The sequence below is a fragment of the Condylura cristata genome, unplaced genomic scaffold, assembly GCF_000260355.1.
Source record: "Condylura cristata isolate star-nosed mole 26May11 unplaced genomic scaffold, ConCri1.0 scaffold00008, whole genome shotgun sequence".
Classification (NCBI taxonomy): domain Eukaryota; kingdom Metazoa; phylum Chordata; class Mammalia; order Eulipotyphla; family Talpidae; genus Condylura; species Condylura cristata.
Window position 1 is genome coordinate 39109115 of NW_004567109.1, and position 20107 is coordinate 39129221.

Genomic DNA, 20107 nt, shown 5'->3' on the forward strand with positions numbered 1-20107 from the left:
TTGCTGTCTTTGTTCAGCATAGACTAAAACTACTTTTGCTTGATAATTAATATATAAAAATCCTTCAATTTGACTTCTGGAATTATTTTCCTTTTGAATATTTCAGATAGCTTTTCATATGGACCTTGTGGCTTTCTGACGCTGACCTCTCTGTAGTTTATAGCTGGGTCTTCTGGATTTTGATTAAAAACATGTGATTACTGAATTTGAATAACTGTTCCATGATGAAGGCAATTAGCAAAGGGAGTTTCCAAAATTCTATATAGTGAAATTGTCTTTTACATGAAAAAATATAAACAGAAACTATTGGTTTGCATTTAAGGTTTTATCTCCATATGTTAATAGTCTGTACTCTACCTTGCATTATTTCTCACAATTTCATTTTGGGAAATTGCATCACTTTTAATCCCTTCTTTGCTATAGCTTATGTTTTTTTTTAAGTCAAATGTTTGCCACAAAATTGAAGCTAGAATCATAAATCCCCACACTTCTGTCTCTGGTAAGAACTTTAGTCTGGCCATTAGAGAACTATAAATTCTAAATCTAAAAAATTACGGACTCTAAATAGAAGAGTGTTTAAGCTTTTCTCAAAACATAGTACGAATTAGGCAATAAGAATTTAAACCCAGGAATACATATTTATGAATGCTCTTTTTTTAATTTTATTTAAATTGCATCTATGCATATAAACAAAATTACAATCAATATTGAACAGTACCTGGAAGATAAGGCAAATAATGAAATCTAAATTATTACAAATTATCAACTGGAGTAAATATGTCTAAAGCCCGGATTACTACCAAAGCATTTCTAGAAGTAAGTATTTCCTCTGCTATAGAAATTCTCCAATAAGTTCCTGCTTAGAGTCCTAGAAAGTGTGAGAATAGAGACCAGAGAGCTAAATCCCATCTCTGGTTCTACCCATTTAGTAGTTGTATGTCTCATTCTCATTTCCCTCTATATCAACACAGCTAGACTCAGTATCCATTGGGGATTCCCACTTGAAAAAGACAAAGTTTTCATGTTCAAGATAGAACCATCCTCTTCACTTGATCAACTTCTAGAGACTTTTGTGTTTGTCCTCCTGGCCAGGATTTCTAAGATTTGGCCAATGCTCTTTCCCAGGAAGTCTCTGGTAAGTTATGACTTAGCCCATATCTTCAAGGTGGAAATCTAAGCAGCATTCCCTTTCCTAGTCACACCATTTTCATTCATCACTGCAGAGAAATCTTTGAGAGGGAGAACAGTCAGTGGGGTAAATAGGGAGCAGCCATAATTAAGACCTGAGTAATGAAACAGAGAATTCAGATGTTTGTCATGTTTTGCTGGACACTGCTTCACCAGGGCCCATGGTGCTGGAAAATTTTCATTTCACTTACTTGTGCTTGTCAGGTGTTTCTCAACTTCTCATTATATGCCTACTCCTTAATGAAAGCTGCCCAAATCACCAGGCAAACAACAGATACTTGCAAAATTAAGTATTCATCAGCACACATTGCATGGAAAACTAAAGAGAAGAGTCAGATAATAAAGAAATCTCTGTAAATTCCATTCTGAATTTGGAGTTTCCCTTTAGACCCCAATTACATCTATGATGTTTGCTATCACCCAGTAGCATGTGGGGAAACAGTTTTCCCCACATTGCATGTCCTTTAAAAATCCCCTTCCTCTCCACATTATCTAATAGGAAGAACTCCTATGACAAAACACCAAAACTGTCAATAAAATTTTCTTGTCTGTCTATGTCCTGTTTTTATGTACACGGAGCTAAAACCAATACATCTCCACTAGCAAAGCTATGTTATACAGTGGAGATTCTCCTGAGGTTTCTCCAAAAATCTCTTCATGGTTTGAAGAGGTCTCAGACAAGACAGACAAAGACTTTCTTTGGCCTGATTTTTTATTTGGAGCATATATTTGGTTCACTGTCTATAATGTCTTCTATTACCCAAGCCTGTTGACTGATCCATCATTCTCTGATTAGGTGTCTGTTCTCTCTTCCTTTTTGCTGATCACAGAGGCGCAGCCCGGTAAGAACCCTCAACATTTTTCCTTAAGCTTTTTTAAAGGAATTCGTTGCAAAGGCCAGATGACCAGGTTAACTTTAGTTAAATTTATGATAACTCAAGATGAATGAGGCAAATGAATTAGCTTTACACACTGTTTATACCAACATTTTTTAAGGATTTTCATAACAATAGGAATCAGAATTTATGTTAAATTTCAAAAATTAGTGGTGTGTGTGTGTATGTGTGTAAGTACAGCCTGGAGGTTGGCCAGAGAAACCAATCAAAGTTTATAAGTGATAGTAGTGATAATGTTAAAAGAGATGATAAGAAAACAATAAAAATGGAAATTAGTTGAAGCCACATTGTTTATAAGATTAAAATCCTATCATGTCCCTGGACTGACACATAATAACACATAATAATAATTTTCATCATGGGGAGAGGATACATCTTTCAAGTTAATACTCCTAGCCTGTCACAAAATTCTAATTTTATTACTGAAGAGAAATTAATATTACCTTTCACTGATCAAAGTGAAATCTCACTTATTTTCTTCAGGTTGAAGGATATGATTAATTTAAGTTAACTAAAGAAGGGTCTTTGCTGTGTTGGAGATGACCCTCATCTGCCTTGTTAGTACCTTAAGAGAGGAGACAAACTGAAGAGTACACCCTGATATATTCCGAGGCCCATGTGATTTGATGAATGAATTATTATTTGAAGCAAATATTTTGCCCCAACTGAGAATGAGTTACAGGGGCTGCTATTTAAGTGTGAATGATTCCTTACAAGTGACATCTGCAGTGTTGGCATGTTACACCTTTTTAAGGAAAAAAACTAATTTTAAGGAAAATTTAACTAAAAATGAAGGAATTTATTGACAATACAAGTATAAAGACAATCATTGAAATGATGAAAATGTGGCCATTTGATGAGGGGTTTTTTAATTCAGTGGACTTTTTTCCTGGTGTGGTTAGGATGGTGAATGTCACCTTAACTTTGTTCTGTATTTGTGGTGTGGCAATATGAAGGTCATTGAGGCTCTGTATGCCAGCTCCAGCTGACAATGGGATTTTCTTTTCTGTCGCTGCTGCTTGGCTGCTGGCTATTCAAAAACCCATCCTTTTAAAAACGATAGTGTTTTTATACTTCCTAATTTCTAAACAGCAGAATTTTCCTGTACTTTCGGCCAGGCTTTGTTTGCAATTAACTGGTGATTGTCCTTGCATGAGACATTTTTAATAAAAGTGGTATAGAGGTTTCTTCCTCAGTGCCTCTCTAGGTAAATGTCTATTGAATAACTTGATATACTTGGTATCAATTCATAAAATAAGTGTTGTTCCTTTCTTCATTTCATGAATATTATATTTATAATAAAAAGGATAGAACATAGAGACTGAAAGGTCTACATTATTCCCTTTGATTCTGTACAGGGCTTCAAGTCTCAAAGCATGATGCCACACCAATAGTGATCTACTTTCTCATAACACCCCTAAGAATCTTTCACAGTAGTTTTGAATAAAAGTCTTTATCCAATCAATTCTTCTGTTATTGAGATTAGTTTTGGCTAAAACTAGAATAACCTTCTCAGATTGTTCCAGCTAGGACATTCCAATAGCATCATAATGGCATGAGCTAAAGGAATGATTCCTAATTGGTAGGATGGTGAACCCTATGGGAGTCAAGTGGAAGAAAGTGTGGGCACTGATGGTGGGGAAGGTGAAATTAATTCCCTGATTCCTGCATAAAACAACCCATTTAGTGGCAATGCCTCGGAGGTTTTCTTCTCTTTAGTATACACCACTTATATCTTTAAAAATTGCCTTAGTAACTTAATGGCTCTTACTAACAACTCATGGATCTCATTTGATAAGAACAGACAGTATTCTTAATACATTCTATAATTTTCTAGCATCAACTGTATGTTAACTTTGTATTTACTTTCTTGTCTACTAGTTTGAAAAGTTGTTTTTTATTAATTGACTATAAAACATTTAATGTATCAAATACACTCAGGTAAGGGTATTTTATTTTTCTGATTGAGAAACTGGTAATTTATCCTGACTTTTTCTCTATAATCTAAGTAAAATAATAAACTGAGTTCTGTGTGTTTTTCTATAGTCTCCAATTTGAATGCAATTCTGAGAAAAATTCTATTTCTCCCACCTTCTTTTCTTTGAGTTCAGCTTAATTACTATGAGATAAATATTCATATTGTACATAAGATATATGTGGTCTTAAGCCTTATAGTGTCTATTTCTAATTCTAGGGTGCAATTAAAAGGAACTTATCCAGTAAGTATATCATAGCTACCAGAAATAGAGTATGATTAAAAGAAGGAATAGTTCCTTGGATCTTGGAGTATATATATGCTTGAATTATATAAACTTGGGCTTGATTTTTAAGGCTTACTATTGTTTTTACTTTTACAGCAAAGAAATCTTGTAATGATAAAGGGACTACATGGGTTTGGAATGAATAATGTTTAAATTCTGAAACTGAATATCTTGGGGAAAATATTTCTTTCTATATTGTTCAACTCTTATAAATGAATTTAATCAAGGATATATTGATGGGAGATAGAGAGAGGAGCAAGGCAGAAGAAAATGAGGACAGTGCAGTTTCTTATACATTGTAGTGTTATTTAACATGAAAATATTAGGCAACAAGAAGATATAATGTTGGTTATATTATACATAGGGCCTGATTTTCCTCTGCTGCATGCAACACTTTCTAGGGAATTCTAAATTCATGGTTCCAAGTTAAAAGAATAACATTTTCTTGGCATTTCAAATAGAGAACAGGGAGAGAGCTGGATTCATGTACAATATACATATGGTCTGGCTTAGTATTCTCTTATGGTAATAGGTAAGCTGAACTGATCAAGACAGCAGACATTAGAAGGATGGTATGCAATTCCGCTGAGTTGTGCAGTTATACAGATCTACTTGATAACTTATCTTGGTAGTTCCTTGGTTAATTAGGTTCTTCAAATGCCAAAGAAAATACTACTACATATGTTTAATATATGGCTTTTGCATTGCCAAAAGGAAGATTTGTTTTCTGGGTTTGTCTTGAAAAGTCTTCATATTGAATGGCTTATTGATGTAACTTAGATCTTTGTATTTCCAAATTTATCTTACAAGACATGTCAAAAGAAAATGGTAAAAATATTCCTAAGGATTTCCTTTTTCCTGTGTATCAGGTGAAGAGGTGGCGAGACCCAGGCGTTCCACACCAACTCCGGAACTTGTAAGGTGAGCCTGAAAGACATGAATTGTGTTTCATGCAAGCCATCCTGCAATCTTAACAAGTAAGCACATCTCATTTGGGCTAAACTCTGAGTTCCTATTAACATAGGACTATATGTGTAAGTTCATGGTTCAATATGTTTTTGTTTCACATGACTACAGCCCAACAAAGACCTTTAGGAAAGCATCTAAAGTAACATTTATCAGAATGCAATGTCCTCACTAATAGATATGCTAAAGTTATATATGATGAGTTCTTTTGATAGTTGAAATGCTAATCTGAAATATGGTTATATTGCTTCATAAAAGTAGTTTGTTCATAGGCCTCTGGTGGTTTAAGGGATTAAGTGTCAGCACTAGGAAGCTACCAGCAGCCACTGCAACATGAGTTCAATCCCCACCCAGGGAGCTGACCCACAGGGCACAGCAGACCTCTCCTGTCTCGCCTGCTGCTCCCCTCAGAAGTATTTTCAGTGGATCTGCCAGTTTCACCCCCCACTATGGCTCTTATGATCCTCTCACTCCCCCCTACAACTCTGACCTATATCCCAGTTTTTGTATGTATAAATAAATAAAAATAAATCTTTAGGGTCCTCCCTGGTGGTACAGCAGGTTGGAGCACAGCACTGTATTGCTGGCTGTGGACACTCAGTGCCAGTTCCATCCCCAGCCCTGGGGGTGATCCACATGGCAGACCTCTCCTAACCCACCCACCGCTCCTCTCAGCAGTACATTTCATTGATCTGACAGTTCTGTTCCCTACTCTCTCTGGTGAATTCTCTCATGATCCCTGCATCCCTGACCTGCCCCCCCCCAATCCGGAAGCAAAAAAAAAATAAAACCTTCCCAAAAAACCTTTTTTTTTTTAAGATTTATTTATGCATTCAGAACTGGGGTACAAGCCAGAGGTACAGGAGTGGTGAGGAGATTCACCAAGGACAGAGTGGAGAGCAGAACTGGCAGATTGATGATGTACACTGCTGAGGGGAGCAGCGGGCAGGCCAGGAGATGTCTGCCACGCCATGTGATCATCTCCTGGGTGGGCAATTGAACTCACACTGAAGTGGCTAGGGACTTGCTTACAGTGCTGCATCCTAACCCGTTGACCACCAGGGAGGGCCTCAAAAAAATCTTTAAAAAAAAAAGAAAGAAAAGAAGCCTGTTCAGTTGCAAACAATTTTATATTTTCTACTTGCCACACACTAAAAGAATCTTTGCTTGTGTTTATAGTTTTGGCAAAACATTGTATTTTATACTGTGTATTCTTGGAGAAAGAAAATACTGTACTAATAGGCATTGCTATTCCAAAGTACAGCTATTTGTATTTAAAAGTTGGATCATCTTCACTCCCTCTCCTTCTCCAACCCATCTCATCTCCTCTTTACATCCTCTTTACCTCTTATCCCCGCTACCTGCACTAGCTACACCTACTATTTTATTCAAACACAGACTTCCTTGGTGGGGACTCCCATTCCTGACTTTCACTAGTCACAAATTGTATCAACCTACAGCACAGATATATGGCAAATACAAATATAAATGGCTTTTGAGATATTTTCCTCCAAGTTTATTAGTCTGTCATTTACATATATAATTTGGAAGAACATCTGTATACTTCCATTGATGCACATGCTCCACTCAGCTTCCACCATATCTCTAATGCAAGTGCCTCAATCCCTTCCCTCCCCAGGGCCATCCTCCTTCTGCCCTTATTCTCCAGGTAACCAGTAGATGATTCAGTTTAAGTAGTCTTGCTGTGCTTTGATTTTTTTCCTTTGGCTCACAAGAAAAGGTAAAACCATCCAGTATTCATATTTCACTTTTTGATTTACTGCATTTAGCACCATTTCATCTTTTGTAATAGCTGTGCAGTATTCGACTGAGTATATAGTCCACAAATTCTTTATCCAATAGCTATTGGTTTTTGAGATCTTGGTGAGTAGTGTGTTTCACAGTAAACTTACCTTCCAGGTTAAAGAATCACAACGCTTTGAAAAAATATCTCTTCAACTCACTTCTCTTGGCCCAGGCTGAACAACTTTGTCCCCTATTGAGAACCAGGGATCTTACTTACTCATTACTACTTGTCTTGTCTACAATACATTTGATTTCCTACCAGGTATTCTACAAGCACTACAAGAACTTCTGTGAATGCATCCAAAGAAACAAGTACACACATGTACATCTACTTTACCATCAGCTATATTGTTTATATCCTTTCTAGCCTTAATATTTCCTTCATGTTTTTCTTTAATATGTGTGATCTAGCAAAAAACCTCCAGAAGACACCGTGGCTCTTGCACCCCTCTTTGGCCCACCATTAGAATCAGCGTTTGATGAACAGAAGACTGAAGGTAAAAATTAAGACAAATGTGTTTATCTATAGATGTGTTTTTCTTTTCAGTAAACTATAATTTTCCTAAGGTAAATGTAATCTTTCGAGGCAAATTTTTACTGTATCCTCATCTTCATGTGAAAGAACGTTTCTGAGTGAGCTGTGCTATGTGGGGGTTTCAATTGCAAACATCTAGTATTTTAGGATTTGAAATTTTACTTCCAGAAATATCTAATGGAAGCATTGCTACAAATCTATACAAATCACTGGTCAAGTGTAAGCACTCTAGGAGCCAAGCAGTTATCATTATGGAGCTAGACCTTCCAACTCCCCATCATAGTCACGGTTGTTGTGATTTAGCCCACATTTACTCATGTCCATTCATCAGCGGATGTGTTAGTCAGATTTGCTCACCCAACAAATATTGTTCACAAGCTGGAGACTCAGGAATGACCTTGCACATTTAACAGCTTTGAAAAATGTTTTTTAAAATGTTGTAAGGAAATATCATTTGGCCATTATTATGGAGCTTGTCTATTATTTATTCCTAGAGGTAAATATTTAGCTTTTTAAAATTAAACATCTTTTTTTCAAAGGCTATAAAAAATATATACCTTGCTTAACATAAAAGAAACTCTGACATAAAAGAAACTCTATAAAGGGGATCTAATATGTTCCTGAAATATATTGTTGCCCAATACCCACAAACCCCTAGTCATGGTGTTTCACAGTATTAGAATGTTTTATGAAAATCATTTGATCAGAGTATCAAATAGTATTTCCAGGGCCCATTGGTAAAGGAAATTAAAGTGTAAAAGACAATAAAATTTGAAAGCATAATGAACAGGCTAAGCTATAGTAACAAAGTTTCCATAGTACAGTGAATTAAACAAGATAGTTTATTTTTGTTTCATGCTAGCAGTGTCAGAGTAAACAATACAGGACTGTAGAGTGACAGTGCTGTCCCTAACATGTGGCCTTCATTTCTGAGTCCCAGGAGGCTGTTCCAGCTGTCAATATCCTCCACTGTCAATTCTTGGAAGAACAGCATCTGGAAGAAACATACATTACTTTGAACCAGAACCCATCAAAGACAATTCAGTGTCATTTGGTCAGAGAAAACTCTAACTATAGGTGGAATGGAAATGGATTTTATGAAATGGCAGCCAGACCCATCTGAATATTTTTCAATGATTAGTTAAGGAAATTTGTAAGGATCAGGCCTAACAACTCTTTAGATGATTTAAATGTTTGCAAATTTGTATCCCTAGGTAAAGGTATCCTTGCAGTAAGGCTAACAGTTATCCTGACTCATCTGTGACCCACTGCAGTTGTAATGACCTAATTACATAAGCAACTGAAAGTGGAGTTTGCGGTGTTACAACTGAATCTGTCTATTAAAGGAATTCCATAACTGGATGGAAACCTGATATACCAAAAAAAAAAAAAGTTCTTGAAAATCAAGGTGGTATTCCACTTTGAATCTATGAAAGAAAAATGGGTGCTTCATATCTTTGGAGAATGTTTGTATTTATGTTAAAACAAAACAGAACTAAGATTGCCCCATCTTTAATGCTCATGAGGGAGCAGAGGTACACACCTGGGACTTGTCCATGAGCCCAGTGTGGTTGTTTTTTAAATGATTTCAGATCCTGAAGTTCTATAAAACCCCAGCATTTGCATTAGGCATAGTTGTTTTTCAATACCCAGACTTATATTTTTTTATCTGCACACTTTGACTTCTTTGGATTAATTGTCCTACCACTAGTTTAAAATACCTAGGTGGAAAATGTGTGTTTTGAAGTCAGATGTGCAAACCTGGGTCAGGTCTTAGCAACTCTGTTTTTACCATATATGCTTTTGGGCAAGTTATATAATCACTCTAATCTTGGATATCCTCTTCTGAAAATGTTAAAAATATCAACCACATGGTGGTGGTGTGAGAACTGCAGGGGTAAATGGCTATCATTTTAAACATTATATATATATTTTATTTATATGTAATAAACTCTGGCATTCTTTTCATCACTCTCTGAGATTGACCTTACTCTTTTCACTTTGGACTGAAGGAAAGGAAACTCAGGTTAAAGATTGGTCTAAAATCCTCTACACAGTTAGTATAGAGGCCAAATTGGAATCCACATCTGCCTAACTTCTTCCTGCTTACATTTACAAAGTCACAAATTATAAGCAGCACTTATGTAGACCCTGGCACCTGTAGGTGCTGAGAAGAGCTATTATTCACAATGTCACCATAGCAACAAAAGCATCAGATGAGAAAGACAAAAGACATAGATGAAAGATTAGATTTAGTATTCTTAGAACCAACACCTAACTGCCCTGATTTACCTTAAATGTGTGAGCTCTATTTTTTATTTTCCTGATTATTTTGACATAGTATTTTAGAACACTTTATCTTTATGATGACATAAAGGTTTATTTAAAGACCCTTTAAAAATATGAAATAAGGCCCTCCCGGTGGTGCAGCGGGTTAAAGCACAGCACTAAGAAGCTAAAGCCACTTCCACATGAGTTCGATCCCGCCTGCCCCGGAGGAGATCCACATGGCGTGGCAGACCTTTCCTGACCCGCCTGCTGCTCCCCTCAGCAGTGTACTTCATCGATCTGCCTGTTCTGCCCCATGCTCTGTCTCTGGTGAATTCTCTCACCCTCCGTATCTCTGGCCTGTACCCCAGTTCTGTATGCATAAATAAATAAAAATCTTAAAAATATATATGAAATAAATAAGCAAGGACACTTTAAAAATATGAACCATTGTCCAGAGCTAGGCATTTTCATTTTTGAAACATAATCATAGCAAACTTTAAATAAACCATCTTAAAAGAAATGTCCATGGAAGTAATGCCTGGATTTCTAAATAGGTGGAAGAAATGAAGACAGTTTCCATACTGACATCCAGAACGTCCTTAAATGACCAGCCAAAGGAAAGTACAGATGCTGTTTTGAAAGGTTTTGTTTCCCTATATGTACACAGACAGACACACACCCACACACACATCCCACTCATTTCCATTCTCTGCTTGAAAAGAATGAGAAGCTGCACATTCCAAAATGAGTTTGCTAGTACTGAAGCAAGGAAGAGATAATTTTATGAAGCTCAGTTTAAATTGAAATTTTGAGTGCTAAAATCCAGGATATTTCATTTTTCAGCTCACCCTGGAAATTTTTCTTTTTATGTTTCCAGTTCTTTTAGATCAGCCAGAGATATGGGGCTCAGGCCAACCAATTAATCCAAGCATGGAGTCGCCAAAGTTAACAAGGTCTTTTCCCACTGGAAGTAAGTTATGTTTCTGCTCTGTCTGGAAAAATAAGTGAGTCATTTTACTGTCTGTCTGCATAGTGAAATTAGGCAACTCTTTAAAATCTATGTAAGCAACGTTTTGATTACATAATATTAAGCAGAAATGTTATTCTTAAGACTTTAGAGTTAAGGGGGTCTGAAACATATTGTCAAGGCAGAAATAATATAATAAAGGAAATTGTTAAATTTGAATCATAGCCTCTTGTGACACTCCTCAGACTCATTAATTTATTGGACCATATAACCATTCATTTAACATGTATATGTAGAGTGAGAAGCAAATGAGCTAAAGAATCTACTGGACTATTACAAAACACAAAGGTGAAGAAGTCATCTGTGGTCCCTGCTAGCCCTAAAACAACTGAGGCTATATGAGGCTATAGAAAGTATGAAATGAAAGACAAAAGTGATTACTGGAGAATAAGAAATATGAATCTATGTAGTAGAGAGAAACTGTAACAGGAGATAGGTCCAATTTATTGCAAAGCCCTGTTTATTCCAGAATTAGCTGCCCTGCTTATCCAATTAGGTCCCAACCACCCTCACATCCTCCTGAAGGATTTATTGCCCTTCAGCTGTGGTGAATTGATCTATTTGCACCAACAGTATTGCTCATTCTATCAAGCCACCTATTTGATGGATTTATTGAGTTGCCATCTTAGTAGACTTCCCTGAGCAGATTTGCATTTGGAAAGCATGCCCAGGGAGGAGAAATAAGTCTCAAAGAAAGGTGTCTGGAGGTAGCAAGAGGACAGAGGGTATGATCACTCTGTTAGGCTCACTACACGCAATTAATGTTTTTTACATTTTAGCATCCCTCGTACTATGGTTTTTGAGGCTTTGGAATAATCACAGGAGTTAGCCAAGGGGCTTCATAAACAAAGACCCAAACATTTCCAAATGTTGGAAATATTGCCATAAAGTTATTGATCCAGTTTTCCCAGGATGTTTCCCCACATAAAAAAAAAAAAAGCAAACAAACACTATTGTCAACAATCTTTTAAATGTCTGAATTTTCAAAGGTATATTTTTAACAGATTTGGACCCCAATGGCTTGATTTTGAATGTTTCTCAGTGCTGCTGGCAAGCAAATCTACTGTAAAAACTAACCTCCTTGAAGAGCTTTCTTTACATACTGGAGCTGTCCAAAAATTATTCCTAAAATCCCTTCCTAAAAGCCAAGAGAGTATTATAAATGAAATGTTTATGTAGATGATGTCTTGGTTTTTAAATCTAACTATTGGCATTTTATAGCATTTTCTATATTTTGTGCATGTTTACACTTAGTCCAGTCTCATTAATGCATTGTCTGTAATTCTGCTCATTGCTTGGTTACAGCATGTTTATTACTTTATTAGTTTTTTATGGGATTTTTCTTTTATGAATTTTTGTGATTATTATCTCAATTTTTGCAAAGATTATTAATCAATAACAGAGCCCATGACTGACTTAACTTTTCTCAAAAATATGATCCATTGGAGGTGTGGTTCTCAAAAGATTATAACTAAAGTTAAGAACCACATATTCCTGGGCTTTAGGTTGATAGTTATTAGGTGAAAGAACATCATTGTTCTAAAAGTCAGCAGGGAAGGAATGGCAAGGGGGCTTCTCTCTAACATATGCAAGTGGAGGGTACTGGCAAGAGGTCTCCAGCTAGCACCCCACCAAACACTTTGCATTTAAGTTATGAATGACAGGGTCATTTTGAGGTTCTCTTCTAAACTTGGGGTTGGTTGATAAGATTAGTATGAACTCTTTAAGAAACATACATTTAAAGAAATTATAAGGGGGAAAAAATGTAACTTTAAAGCAATTCTTCCAAACTTTGCCCACCAAAGTGACAATCCTGTTCAGAAGGGTGAGTCTCTGAAGGCTGAGTTGCAATATGATACTTTTTCTGTCTCACAGTTTTGGGTTATAATTTTTTTCAAAGGAATCTGTTCATTCTCCCTAGCTCCAAAATACTTGATGTCAGACTTTCAAAAATATACCAAATATTAAGAAATCTTTCAAGACTCAATTCAGGTAATATCCTGATTGTATTAAAATCTCCTCCTTAGAGCTCCCTCCCAAGCTCTTCTCAATTCTTGATCACACCCTGGATGGTAATTTTCTGTTGCTATTCATTCATTCAGTCATGAATGCTCCTTTCATTCAACACTACCTCTCTAGTTTCTAGTACAAGATATGGGACTTACTTAGTGCTTGAGGTTTGTCAAATAAAGGGATGGCATTATTTTGACAGATTCTTATCAGAAGATGTAAGAACTAAGTGGATCTCACTTTTGTCTTTTAGCTTTAAAAATTACACTACTAGGTGGCTATTTGATTTCTAATAGCTCTTATTTGTAAAAACCCAAATCCTGCTGATAGAATATTGTATAATATTATGTCAACTAGTCAATAATGTTAGACTTATCATCTCTTTACAGCACCTCCACCACTGCCTCCAAAAAATATACCAGCCACCCCACCCCGAACAGGCTCCCCCTTAACAGTTGCCCCAGGTAAGCTTTAGCTTATTTCTGTTTTGGGATGAAATGGTAATCAGAGCATGTTCCTGACATTTCAGCAGGTGAAAGCTAGATGTAAGATGAAAATGTGGGCATCTAGTTTTTAAATTGTAATGAAAGTAAATTACAATTTATTATGCATACTTATTTTAAAGTCTTATTCCCAGATTAAAAAAAAAAAGTAAATTTACTTTTCAACTAATTTTCCTCCATGCTCTGTGTAAATTGCTGAATGAAGGTCACATTCACTTGTAAGAGAAGAAAAAAGCCTTTACCAGAATTCATTGTTTGACATTTTATTCCATTGAATCTTTCTTTTCATGATTTACAATTTGAAAGTCTCAAGGTCCAACTTGTATTTTTCCAAGAACAGGTTTATTTTATTTTCTAGAATTTAACTTGCTTATGAAAACATAAAATGCCACACAGGCAAGCATGGGTAGTAGAGAACTTTTTTTCCCAGTAGACATTAGAGTATTTATTAAACCATGGCAAAGAAATGTGTAAGAATGATGAAATATGGGAAGGAATTGCTGCATGCCTTTAGACAGCTAATTTCTAAGTTGCGTCTTTACCTTCTGCTAAAATCAATACTACATATTAAATTGTATAAACTGGCTAGTCTTATTGGACTAACAGGTCAAAAACAGTAATAGTTATGCAAATGGTTCTTCATCATCTTCCAACTATTCCATACTGTTGCAACTTCATCTTCAACTATTTATGTAGCCTGGTGAATTTGATAGCTCTGAAGTAGGATATTTATCAATAAGAGTGAACATAAGACATTTTTTTCTGAAACAGAAAACTCATCTGGAGTCTCATAAACATTGCAATTATTTTGGCCCTTGGTATTTCCATAAATGTGTTAGGTTTAAATAAATCTACCAGTAACAAAATTATAAATAAAGTAGGCCATGCAAACTGCTGCCCCATTTATCTGTTTCACTGGAACCTTGAAGGTTAACTCCTTTAAACATGAAATATGAAAGTATTAAGCTAGTTCTTATAACCAAAGGTTATTTAACTGTATACCTGTTTCTGCTCATGTCTTGCAATTATTTACATAACAGTTTCTATTTGAATAACCTGTTTTTAAAAAAGCACACTTCCTCATCTTACAACTGCTATCAAGTATTTCCTGCCAAGTTATAGAGGGTAGTTTTTAATTTTTTTTTTTCTTTTTTACTGATAAGAATTAAAGAGATTGAATAACTATTGCTAACATTTAACCAAAATAGAGACTTTTCTGTTTCATGTTTTCAAACAGATAAGTATGACAACTATACCTGTTATGTTAACAGATTAGACTTAATGAGAAAAGAAGTTATAAAGATAATAATTTTCTTCCTTCTTAAACAGTTATACATGTAATGGTCCTAATATATAGTAAAAGTTTTCTAATAACTATGTCTGTGTTGTGTGTGGGGTGTGTATGTGTGTGTTGGCAAATATACATATGAGGGCAGCCCTTTAAATAATCATTGTACTATATTTCTAGTGTATTTAAGGTGAAGGATGAACAGCTAATTATGATGTGATCAGTTTTTCAACTAACTTGTTCTAATTAGTTTCATAAAGTACTTGCCCTGAATATGTAAAACAATCTTGATCAAACATTAGGAGGTGATTTTTTGGTTATCAATTCTTTTTTTTTACAGTCTTGTGAGCAGTATTTGAAAGCAATAGTAATTAAGGTGATGATCATGGGACTCACTGTGTCACCCTGCAAAAGGGTGTTTTGCATTAAAAAACACTGCATTGAATGATGTTTTACATCAAAATATGTTCTCACATTAGGGATGTAGCATTTAAGAAATATATTCCACTGTGAGAACTCACAGGCCATTAAATTACCAGGCTTTGCCTACCCCCTCAGTGCCCCCTTACAAAAATAATATTAATGAAGTCAATTAAAGTTTAAAATCAACTACTTTAACCACAGGAAATGACCAGTCAGCCACAGAGGTCAAAATTGAAAAACTACCATCCATCAATGACTTGGACAGCATTTTTGGCCCAGTGTTGTCCCCCAAGTCTGTCGCTGTTAATGCTGAAGAAAAGTGGGTCCATTTTTCTGATACATCCCCGGAACATGTTACTCCAGAGTTGACTCCAAGGCAACAGGTGGTATCCCCACCAGCTGCACCAGACAACCCAGCTGACTCCCCAGCTCCTGGATCCCCTGGCCCCACAGGGCCTCCAGGACCCCCAGGGCCTCCTGGTCCTCCTCGCAGTGTACCATCGCCACTCAATTTAGAAGAAGTCCAGAAGAAAATCACTGAGCAGACCTTCATTAAAGATGATTACTTAGAAACTATCTCATCTCCTAAAGATTTTGGGTTGGGACAAAGAGCAACTCCGCCTCCCCCACCACCACCCACCTACAGGACTGTGGTTTCATCCCCTGGACCTGGCTCGGGCAGTGGTACGGGGACCACCAGTGGTACGTCTTAATGTTTGAGTGTGCTCGTGTGACAGGGAATGGCCGCGGCTGCTGCAGTGTGAGCAAAGCCCTCCTCCTGCCTGGCAGTTGGCTTTAGAGCTTCAGCCATCCCTCCTCTGGTTTGGGTGTCCCGTGGCCCCATGGCATGTCCTAGTCCATCAAATGCTCGCAGTCATAGTGCAAGTGTGTGGATGTGTCTGCCCTGCACTCCCAGCCCTCAGGAGAGCCTACCTGCCACTACTCAGTTAGGAAGTGCATTTTTCAAGGATGCTGATGTCATTATTTAGAATTCAGAAAGTTCTTAAAAGACATGAGTCATGTGACGTGTCTGATTTCCTTGTCAGAGGCCTCTACAAGTTTTTAAATTTGTTTTGTTTTGCTTTCAACTTTATTGCAGTATAATTCGCAAATAAAATTGTAAGATATTTGAGGTATATAGAGTTGATGAGTTAATATACATAAACATTTTGAACGTATTCCCCTCATTGAACTAACACCTTCATCACCTCATGTATTTACCTTCTTTTGATGAGAATGTTTTAGCTTTGTACTATCAGTGAATTTCCATCATACAATATAGTGGTACTAATTATGTCGTAGAGTTCAATAGTCATTGTATTTGTTCATAATCATCATATAACACATCAGATCTTCAGACTTGAAGATCTTATAACTGCAAGTGTGTAGTTTTTTCTCCAAAGTTCCTAATAGGTCAATTGATATTTTCTTCTTGTTCTAACTCCTTCTTTTCCTTCTCCTTCCATCCTCCCTTCCTCTTTCTTTCTTTCTTTCTCTCTCTCTCTCTCAAGGAGAAATATATGTTAATCTCTGTACTTCAGAAAATAAAGCTTAAATAGGAAATAAAAAAAGAGGGCCCCTTAGGTTCCATCTCCAACCTAATCAAGTTGCCTCTAGAGACAGATTTTTCTCCAACTTCACTTCCAGCTGCTCACTAGCCTGTGAAGTCAACTCTAAGTATCTTGACAGGTGGTGGAAATGTCTATCAAAAATGTATGTTTTGAAGACTTTATACAGTGTTTACACTACATTTGATTTTTTTAGTTTTCTTTATTTGAAACTTCATTTGTGTTTGTTAACTATGAAAATATGGAAACACTTGCCATGTGTACCAAAGAAACATCAAGGTTTTTCTAAGTATCTTCTCCCATATTATTTATGCCATTGGGCTCACCTTTGTATGACACCTTTCTCCAGGGCCTTTTCTCCTGTGTCTGTGAGTTCAGTTTAGGTGCCTTCCTGGGAATGCCATAGGCTACTTGTCTTTCACTACCCAAATAAGTTTGGGAAATAATATTGAAACAAATTTAGCAGACTTCATAACCAAAGTACCTCTAAGCATCTTTATTTATCTAATGATAGCAGATATAGTTTCCTACCCTGGGCACTATCTAAGTACTTCATGCATGACATTTTCATCCTTACAACAATCCATGTCATAAGTGCTTTTATTTCATTTATTTTACAGACAGGAAAACTAAAGTTCAAAGATGGCACATGATTTGCCCAAGTTTACAAAGCTAGAGGTGATAGACGGGGATTCATTCTCAAGTCTGTGTAGTCCCAACCTCTGTTCTTAACCACTATTCTTTCCAGGTACACTTGAAAGGTTTCGTCACAAAATACCCACAGCAAATTTATGTGATAACTGACACGCATTGATTCTTCACATTTTCATTAACAAGATCACTAAAAATCTCTCAAAAATGTCTATATTCTGTGCTCCATTCTATTACCACAGAGAGCTAGAGTACTTACCTCCATTCTTTTGTTCTTTTTAGCTCTATTAGTTCTTTTGGGGGATTGAAGTCTCCTTATCTATTTATCTATAAAGGGCCCCTAGGGAAAGCCTTCAGTTCATACATCAACCCCACAAAAGCTGGCTGTTTCTTGTGAGAAACATGTTTCTATCATTCCTTGGAACATCTGTCCTGTACCAGCCTCTCACTCTTCTGAAAGGACTTTTTGAGGACTGATTCCCTGTCTCCATTGGTGGACCCCTAAAGTCTCCTCCTATTAATATGCCTGGAGGGATGGAAGACAGGACAACTCACTTGTGTTTTTCTCAACACCTTCTATAAGGCTTTAGGAGAGACTTATTTAGTTGTATTGACCCTGATCTAATGAGTGAAGAGATAGACTTTGGCTTTCTTTCCAGAATCTAGGAATTTTATTGTTTAAATGTTTAACTGCCATGACCTTATTTGGAATTATTTAAAAATATTACCAGTAAAGACTCTCAATTCTTAATAATTGGGCTGGGAAAAAAACTATATTTTGTTGGTATTAAAGGATTGAATTTCTAAGAGGAAGATTGAACTGGGTCAGTGAAGCTCATGAATAAATAACTCTTTGCACCATTATCTCTTTAATTAAGTCCCAGTTTATTTGCTGTTTAATGTTTTATTGATGGAATATACACAGACTAGCAGAAATGTAAATTTAGGATTAAAACAATAGAATTGTCTTCATGTTTTAAAGATGAGCAACAATTCTCACTACTCACTTTTTATAACAATAATATGAGACAGACTATTCCAGGAGTTCTCAATCTATATTTAATTGGATACCAACATGCTCACTTTTTAAATTTTGTTCATAATAAGGTATGCAAGTTTAAACAGAATTTATAGTGAATCAGAAGAGTTATCAGCTGTTGAAAGCAGTAGAAGTTAAGAGTTCGCTTCAGAAAGTTTCATTTCACTATGGTAAAAGTTAAAATACCTAGTTTGGCCAGAAAATTGCTTACTGGAATGTAGACTGATTCTTGGCTAAGACTATCTCTTCCTTGTGGGTTATGTGCCAGGGGCTAGAAGGGAGAGCTTTTTTAGGCCCACAGCAAATTTTGGAGGCAAGGTAAGAGAGGTAGTAGTAAAGATGAATGTTCACTGCAGATTTTCCAACTTGGAAAAATAAGGGAATATTAAAACTTGTACATACACACATACACACACACACACACACACACACACACACACACAAGTAAGACTAGGCTATCTGAGATTGCATTAAACAAATGTTTCCTAACAGTAAGTCTTTTTAGGGGAACAGTGTCCAATATAGAAGGCTAGCCTTGAGTGACTATTTTAATATGAAATGTAATTAATTAAAATTTAAAAGATATTCTTCAGTTGCAGTCACTAAAATTCAATGGGTATACTCAATGGGTATATGTGGCTAGTGACTGTTATTGGACAGTATTTGTCTAGAACATTTTTCCAGTTGCATGAAGCTTGATTGTACACTACTATTTTAGGGTGTATAATGCACTTTTAATGGACACCAAAAAGAGAAATACAGTAATTGACTGTCCTCACACATTGTTTAATACTTTCTCTGAAAGAAAATGGTCTATTGTCTTCCAAGAAATACAATTTGGAAAAAGACTGCATATTCCCTTTAGATATTTTGAAGTGCATATATTTTAATTTGCTAGATTCTCCCAGCCATATTGTGATGTATTAGCCTCATTTTGCAGGTAATGAAAGTTCAGTGATGTAACTTAGTTATCATTGGAAAACTAATGATTATATCCCGCAGATCTGTTGGAGTCCACCTACATCTTATCCCAAGCAGCCCCTACTGCATTGCATGTGTACATACCTGCACACACACACAGAGGCACACAAGATTATGGAGCTCTCTCTGGTTCAGTGGTGAAAACCCCCTTCAAGCTTTGAATATCCTCTCTTAGCCTCAGGGTTCTGTCAAGCAAAATTTTGTTTCATAAATACTCCTATCGTGTCTTTGTAACTGCACAACAAATCAATTAAATCAATTCAGTAAGGGAAAAATTAAATGTGGTGTCTGTAAATAGGAAAATAAAACAACTAACTACTCACTTTTTCTCTGCTTTTATCTGTATGTGTATCAAAAGATACAATTCTTACCATCATCTTCGACAATCTACTGCTTTACATTTATATATTTTACAATTTAATAAACACTTTCATAAGCATTTCCCATTTCAACTATTACAACTCCCTTGTAAGGTAGAAACAGTTTATTTTTTAAAACAGGAAGCTGAGGCTTAGCAAGGGTAATATCTCACCACTGAGAAGAAATAGGCAGATCATCTGACCATCTAGTTTTTTCAGGATCCACACTGCCTTGATGCTAACTCCTAACTACTTTCCCAAGGTTACTAAGTGTGGTCTTTAAAATGTATCTTCTGGAATATATAGGAAAAGCAGCTGATGTTTCCTGAGATGAT

The 20107-nt window shown here is 36.2% G+C and overlaps 1 protein-coding gene across 10 annotated transcripts in view; it reads left to right on the forward strand.

Moving 5' to 3' along the window:
• The window catches only part of SGIP1 (SH3-domain GRB2-like (endophilin) interacting protein 1), a 160814-nt gene that overhangs the window by 98650 nt on the left and 42057 nt on the right, over positions 1–20107 (forward strand). For 5 of the 10 annotated variants that reach the window (XM_012722324.1, XM_004679085.2, XM_012722326.1 and 2 more), the window contains 7 exons: positions 2019–2030; positions 4279–4303; positions 5215–5266; positions 7529–7614; positions 10801–10893; positions 13350–13424; positions 15376–15876. In XM_012722324.1, coding sequence (XP_012577778.1) covers positions 2019–2030; positions 4279–4303; positions 5215–5266; positions 7529–7614; positions 10801–10893; positions 13350–13424; positions 15376–15876 — 844 coding nt within the window. The remainder of the gene's footprint in view (positions 1–2018; positions 2031–4278; positions 4304–5214; positions 5267–7528; positions 7615–10800; positions 10894–13349; positions 13425–15375; positions 15877–20107) is intronic. The other 5 variants (XM_012722328.1, XM_004679086.2, XM_012722329.1 and 2 more) reach the window with 1 other exon arrangement.